General features: G+C 48.5%; 1 protein-coding gene across 1 annotated transcript; it reads right to left on the reverse strand.

Annotated features, from left to right (window-relative positions):
- Nucleotides 1-552: 552 nt before the first annotated feature.
- LOC125728202 (splicing factor U2AF 65 kDa subunit-like) lies at nt 553-7,255 on the reverse strand (the record flags this gene model as incomplete). The annotated part of the gene is made up of 8 exons (XM_049005248.1): nt 553-1,344; nt 1,531-1,617; nt 1,709-1,831; nt 4,775-4,854; nt 6,084-6,222; nt 6,310-6,426; nt 6,777-6,928; nt 7,177-7,255. Coding segments are annotated over 8 exons (1,155 nt in total), but the record flags the coding sequence as incomplete, so codon positions are not given.

Consider the following 7,255-nt stretch of genomic DNA (forward strand, 5'->3'; position numbering starts at 1 on the left):
CTCAGCCAATCAGATTGTCCGTCGCCTATCTGAGCCAATCAGATTGTCCGTCGCCTATCTCAGCCAATCAGATTGTCCGTCGCCTATCTGAGCCAATCAGATTGTCCGTCGCCTATCTGAGCCAATCAGATTGTCCGTCGCCTATCTGAGCCAATCAGATTGTCCGTCGCCTATCTGAGCCAATCAGATTGTCCGTCGCCTATCTGAGCCAATCAGATTGTCCGTCGCCTATCTGAGCCAATCAGATTGTCCGTCGCCTATCTGAGCCAATCAGATTGTCCGTCGCCTATCTGAGCCAATCAGATTGTCCGTCGCCTATCTGAGCCAATCAGATTGTCCGTCGCCTATCTGAGCCAATCAGATTGTCCGTCGCCTATCTGAGCCAATCAGATTGTCCGTCGCCTATCTGAGCCAATCAGATTGTCCGTCGCCTATCTGAGCCAATCAGATTGTCCGTCGCCTATCTGAGCCAATCAGATTGTCCGTCGCCTATCTGAGCCAATCAGATTGTCCGTCGCCTATCTGAGCCAATCAGATTGTCCGTCGCCTATCTGAGCCAATCAGATTGTCCGTCGCCTATCTGAGCCAATCAGATTGTCCGTCGCCTATCTGAACCAATCAGATTGTCCGTCGCCTATCTGAACCAATCAGATTGTCCGTCGCCTATCTGAACCAATCAGATTGTCCGTCGCCTATCTGAACCAATCAGATTGTCCGTCGCCTATCTGAACCAATCAGATTGTCCGTCGCCTATCTGAACCAATCAGATTGTCCGTCGCCTATCTGAACCAATCAGATTGTCCGTCGCCTATCTGAACCAATCAGATTGTCCGTCGCCTATCTGAACCAATCAGATTGTCCGTCGCCTATCTGAACCAATCAGATTGTCCGTCGCCTATCTGAACCAATCAGATTGTCCGTCGCCTATCTGAACCAATCAGATCGTCCGTCGTCTATCTGAACCAATCAGATTGTTTTTCTTACACAAAAAATTATTCCGTTTTCAAAACACTTTTGTGCAAGAAATGCTCCCATGAGCCTGTGCTTAGTGCCTACAGAGGTCTTCTTTTTGCCACTGGTACAGGAGAGTACGGGTCCCACCTTGCCACAGCCAGGCACCTCCACGCTATCGACGGGCCGCGGAATCTCGATGGAGCGCACGTTGCCGTACTTGCAACACTCCTCCCGGATGTCCTCCAGGATCTCCTCGTAGTCCTCGTCGTCCACCAGCTCCTCGGGCATGACCATGTTGAGGAGGCACAGCACCTCCGTGGGCATGCCGGAGCTCTGCAGCCGCTGCAGCCCTGGAACCTGCAGCGTCACCGGCGTCTCGATGATGGCCGTCTGTCCCGGGGGGCGACAAGAGTGTCAGATACCCCCTGATCGTCCAATCGTCTCGAGTAACAGCGAGAAATTTACATGGACCCAAATAAACCCAAGAAATAGGGGCATTAAGCTTCCTGGGAGGCACCCAGGAACCAAGTTGGGTTTAGGACATCAGAAAGGCGGCAGCCGAGGGCAAATACTCACAGCGTTGGCATTCTTAGCCCCCACGCTTGCCCGCTGGACGATGAGCTTCTTGTCTCCGAGCTGCATGCCATTGAGTCCAGCCACGGCCTGCGGGATGCATCCCACACAAGCGTCAGCAATTCCATCCGGAAGCCCCGAGTCACCCCAGACCTTCCAGCTGCTGCCCCACCTCACGCACCTGGTCAGTGGCACTGATGTCCACGTATTCACAGAAAGCATAACCCTTAGACAGTGACGTGGCACTGTCCTTCACAAGGTTGAAGGCCTTAAGAGGTCCGAACGACGTCAAGAGTTCCTTCACCTGGGCAAGAGGAGGAGACGCGGGGGGGCGATTAGCCCGACAGTCCAGGCACGGCGCCTCGCTAGAAATGCTAATCTTAACTGTGGGAGAAGCAGCATGTTAAACTTTGCAAAACGACATGAGGAAACAGTGAAGACATCAGGAAAATGGCTTTATGACAAGTGGCTCGACATTACGGTGCAACACTAGAGCTCAAAGCCCCCTGTGCCCTTTCTGCATGACTTACTTACTGGGAGCGTACAAAAGTAACTATTTTGATTCTTGTCAATGAATGATAACACAGATTCCCCCCCCCCCCATCCTACAGCATATACAACACAACTGAATTCCTAATCAAGTTCTCTGATAATTCCAACTACGAATTTTGAAATATGGACCGAGTTGCATCTGATTTTAAGGGCCACAATAATTAAGCTAGATGGTATATAAAAAAAAAACTAAATAAAAACAGCTAATTATATGTTAAGTGTTCCATGTATACAATGTGGAGGGGGGGGGGGCGACTCGGCAGAACACAAACCCAGCCGAATCACTGACTTCCTGTTCTTAAAACCAAGAACCACATTGGTGCAGTTAATTAGAGGGACAAAGCCTACAGGAGATAAACTCACAGGTAAAGCTAAGAGCCGCCACAGGGTCCTGCTAAAGGGGCCACGGCTTGAAGCCAAACAGGACGAAATAGCTCTGCTAACATCATTCCTCACTTATTCTACAGGAATCTACTGTAAAGCCGCATTAACCACTGACTTCAGAAAGGAGTCACCTGGGACACTGGCAGCCACAAGAGGGCGCTACCTCCTACCTTCTCTTAGGGGCAAAAAAAAAAAAAAATCAAATTTATACCCTGTGATCAGCATAATAAGTCTCTCCCCAGCCTTCAACCCCCAAAAAAAGGACCCCATATGCTTAAGAGCACTCCAGGACAGAGCCCCCCCACAGGGGCAGGCCGTCGACAGGGAGGATATCCGTGCGAGGGACGGAATGTCTTACTTGCCTTGTGTTACATGTTGGCATGGCAGCAGTAGGTCAGTACTACTGAACAAATTATGAGCGAAGACTTAACGATCTTACAGGCCCCTAGCTGGGGACAAAGTGGGGAACAAAAATGAAAGAGCTGTAAGTATCAAAGCGGTAGCAGGGACTGCAAAAAAAATGTAAACACCAGGATACAAGCAGCGGTTTCCATTTCACCTGTCTATGGCACATTTACTGGCTTTGACGTGAAATACATTAACAGTTCTGCTGGATTCAAACTCTCTCCCCCCAGTGCTGCTTTGGTACAGCCTTCCTCTTGACTTAGATTACATGTGACTCACACTGGATAAGAAAGATTACGATGACAATCCGAAAAGGAGGAAAAAAATCAAAGAAAAACAAACTGACTGCACTTCTCACTTACCTTTCACTGAAACCGCGATCACTATCTTGTGGGCTGAGTCTTGCCATTTTTAACAGTTTAGGCTAAAGTGAGTGGGACACCGGAGCTCAAAATGTTACAATGCAGGGGTGGACGCAAAACGTTTTGCGATTAACTTTTGCAAAATAAATAGGTAAACTATTAAATGCCTGTATGGATTATGTCTATAATGGGCCGATTTCAGTGGGGTGGCGATATAGGAAGAAAAAAAAAAATCATAAAAGATGCTAATGAGAAGTAGAAAATGTCTAAAATGTGACCCTTTCAACACTTTCAGAGTAAGACGACCTCATCTGTGCATGTTGTTATGGTAATATTATCCATCACTGACGTCATAACAGAATAGGGCATGGGGCACGATGTGAAAACTCCAGTGAAGCTGATAATCGTTCACCGGGAAAAAGGTCCGAAGTATTTTCTGCCTTTCGAGCGACACAGCAATGTAGGGAACGATTCTTCCGCAGCTCCCCATCGCTGTTAACGGGATGTGAAGTCATCGTTCTCAGTGTGCGGACATGGACGTGAGACACGGCACGTCTGCGAATACTGAAGCGTTTGGGGACTTGGTCGATCTCCCCCACATTTCAAGCACAGTCTATGGTAGTGTTTCCCAGCCCAGTCCTCGGGGGTACCCCCCCGGTCAGTCCACGTTTTTGCTTCCTCTCAGCACACCTGTACCAGGTATTCGGTGTTCCTGATTGGCTGGGAGCTAGGAGGGAGCGAAAATGTGGACAGTCGGCGGTTCCCCGAGGACTGGGATTGGGCAAACACAGGTGTACGGCAATGTGGAGGTATTCGTCAGTTAGGTGACGCGCAGATGACTCGATTTTAAATTTTCATGCAGCAAAACGACGCGGCTGATTCATCCGACTAACACTCAGCAATTAACCCGATATACAAATATTCCAGGGTACCCAGCAACAGGCAGCACAGGGACTGGCTACGTGACTGGTTTGGCAAGCCGCCAGCTGTAAGGCACGTTTCCCAAAGCCTTTGTTGCTAATAAGGTTATTTGCTAACAACATTAGATAACAACTGAATGGTTCCAACTATGCAAGTCGATAACATGAGGTTTTGGGAAACGTACCTTTTACATTAGCGGGGTCTCAATATCTTCATAATTTACAGCTGGATAAACAATGAGCGTAATGTAACTGTCAACTCATTACCTACATGTCTAATAAATGTTTAATAAATCCCATGAATATCTTTAAAAAAAAAAAAAAAAAACCTCAAATGTGCGGCTATTTTCAGCAGCTAGCTTTAAACATGATGCTGACATTTGACCCCCCAGTATCTTGTAATGAATTTTAAGCGGTGAGGTAACTTTGACAGGCTTTCTTTTCCTACTAATCAGTTACACAGAGACGAGTGTTTATTTTATGTATGTATGTGCGTGCGCGTGCGTGCGTGCGTGCGTGTGCGTGTGTGTGCATGCCTGCTTGAGTTCCACGTGCAGCAGTGGGACAGAAACACAGGAGGGTTGTGGGTCGGCTCCCCGGCGACAGAGACTGAGGGCGGGGTACCTGATCGTCACTGAGATAGTTGGGCAGGCCTCCGACAAAGAGCTTGTGTGGCGAGTCTGGAACCACGGTGGAGACGACCCCTGCAGACAGAGCGGCACGGCGCCCAAAGCCGGCCGATCACAGCAAACCGTCAACATGCCGGATAATGACCACGAGCAAACGGCGCGAGTGAAATAAGCCAACTTCAAATCAGTATGACGTCGTTATCTCCTATATAATATCAGATAAATGTAACTCCAGCAAAAAAATACCTAAATACTGGGGCAGTTTGACGACTGTTTTTTGTCTCTCCCATCTTGCTCTCCATGGGAGATGCTGACACATGCAGCACCAGTCAAAAGTATGGACACACCTGCTCTTAATGCATTTGTCTCTATTTTAGCTGTTATTCACCTTATAGTAAAAGGCCTTTGGGCATGGAAGTTATGCATATGAAGTACTGCAAAGACAAAATTTTTGTCTCTTCAAAATAGGAGCCATTGGCTTCGATGACAGCATTGCGGACTCAACCAGCTAACATATGTACCCACCTGGACCGTTTCTCCAACAGTCCTCGAGTTTCCACAAGTTCTGCGCGCAAGCTGGCTACCTTACTCTTACTCTCATCCAACTGATCCCAAACCAGCTCTATAGAGTTTAGGTTGGGGGGCTGTGGGGACCATCTCTTTCCTAGTTCACAAGGTAATAAGCTACTTGCATAACCTTCAAGGTGGGCTTTGGGTCATTATCTTGCTGAAAAACAAGTCATTTTCAGTAGGTGTGTCCAGAATTTTTAACTAGAATAGGAGCCAGCAACCCTAGAACAATTTGGGGGTTAGGGTCCTTGCTCAAGGGCCCAGTGGTGAAATCACTCTGCCAACCCTGCCAACCAGCAACCTTCTTTTCATGGGCAAACATCACAGAGCCACACAACACCCCTATGTTAACAGTAAGAAGTGAGTGACTGAGCTGTGTGTGTGTGTGTGTGGCTCAGCTGGTTAGGATGCCAGCGTTATCATCAGAAGATCACTGGTTCACATCACTGGTGATCACACCACTGGGCCGGCGAGTTTGCTCTAGGGACAGGCTGACCCTGATTTCTCAAAAAAAAAAAAAAAAAAAAAAACATTCTTCACTTTGGATAAAACTGTCTGCTAAATATTTACAACATTAAGTAAATAAAAGTGAAAGTCTCCCTCTTTATATGACAAGACATCCGCAGCTTGCGAAGGACAGTCAGTCCGTAACGAGTACAAAAAACTGGCCTTGCCGATCGGCTCTTCAAAGGTAAATAAAGATTAAGGTTATGACGGCGACAAGCAAAACGGACCTGGTACGTGGAAGGCGGGCTGCTCTGAGATGCCAGGCAGGGGGCGATAGTCGTGGGGCCGCCTGATTTTTAACGACTGACCCTGGAAAATGATGCCGTCGAAGGCCATTGCCTGCGTGGTCTCATCCACGGACCGAAACTAGGGCAGAACGAAGAACGTCGTTAATCAGGGAAGGCTGCGGTCTCCGCCTGGACACAGCAGCCATTAGGCAGGAAAGACTCTTACTTCAAGGAAGGCAAAGTTCTTGTCCTGGTTTATCTGAACAGCGAGGACGGGATTGGTGGGACCTTGACATAAGCCAGCCAATCGCATCTGGGTATTGAAGAAATCCGCCATGGCCTCCTAAAAAGACAGGCAGACACACTGAATGAAGACAGGCAGACGTCTGAAGACATCAAAACAGGCAAACGAGAAAAAAAATGACTGACAAGTCTAGTACATTTATCTATTTATTTTGCGGACACTTTCATCCAAAGCAACATACATTTCATTGAAGAAGCAGGACCAGACAGTTCCTAGAGCAAATAGTGCTTAAGGGCTGCGCTCGGGGGCCCAATGGTGAAATCACTCTGCTGCCCAAGGGATTTGAACCAACAACCTTCTTGTGACCGGCTCAGTGTCCTAACTCACTGAGCTACACATGACACCAGTATGCATGACAGAAGGCAACGCGGGACTTTGCCTGGACTCACCTCCGTCAGGCCGAAGGGGATGTTGCCGACATAAAGCCGCCTGGCCTGCCGGGTCATCTGGCTGCCGACCATCGGCACCTGGGTGGGCGTCACTGCCACGCCGCTGGTGGTGGATGTTGCCAGTAAAGCTATCGTGGGGATCTGCCCTGCAGCTGTGGGGAGGAGAAAGGGCTTCAAGACCCCAACCAGGGACGGCCAGAACATCCGGATCGTCGCCTTCATTTGCTTCTAACCCCTAGGTTTAAGCTCTCTTCACACTGTCTGAAATCATCCCAAGTGTTATTCCCTCTTTGACCAGCAGGGGGGAGGAGGGCACTCCAGAATAAATGCTTTCATTGCAACCAATATACCATAACCTTGCAATACTGAACTAGCACACATGGAAGCGTCGCATCCAAACCTTGCATTGCCTTGTACTGCATGGGGGTGATGTGCTCGAATCCCGGAGGGGGAACATCCCAGTACTTGTATGTCCTTTT

The sequence above is a fragment of the Brienomyrus brachyistius genome, unplaced genomic scaffold (genome assembly GCF_023856365.1).
Source record: "Brienomyrus brachyistius isolate T26 unplaced genomic scaffold, BBRACH_0.4 scaffold197, whole genome shotgun sequence".
Classification (NCBI taxonomy): Eukaryota; Metazoa; Chordata; class Actinopteri; order Osteoglossiformes; family Mormyridae; genus Brienomyrus; species Brienomyrus brachyistius.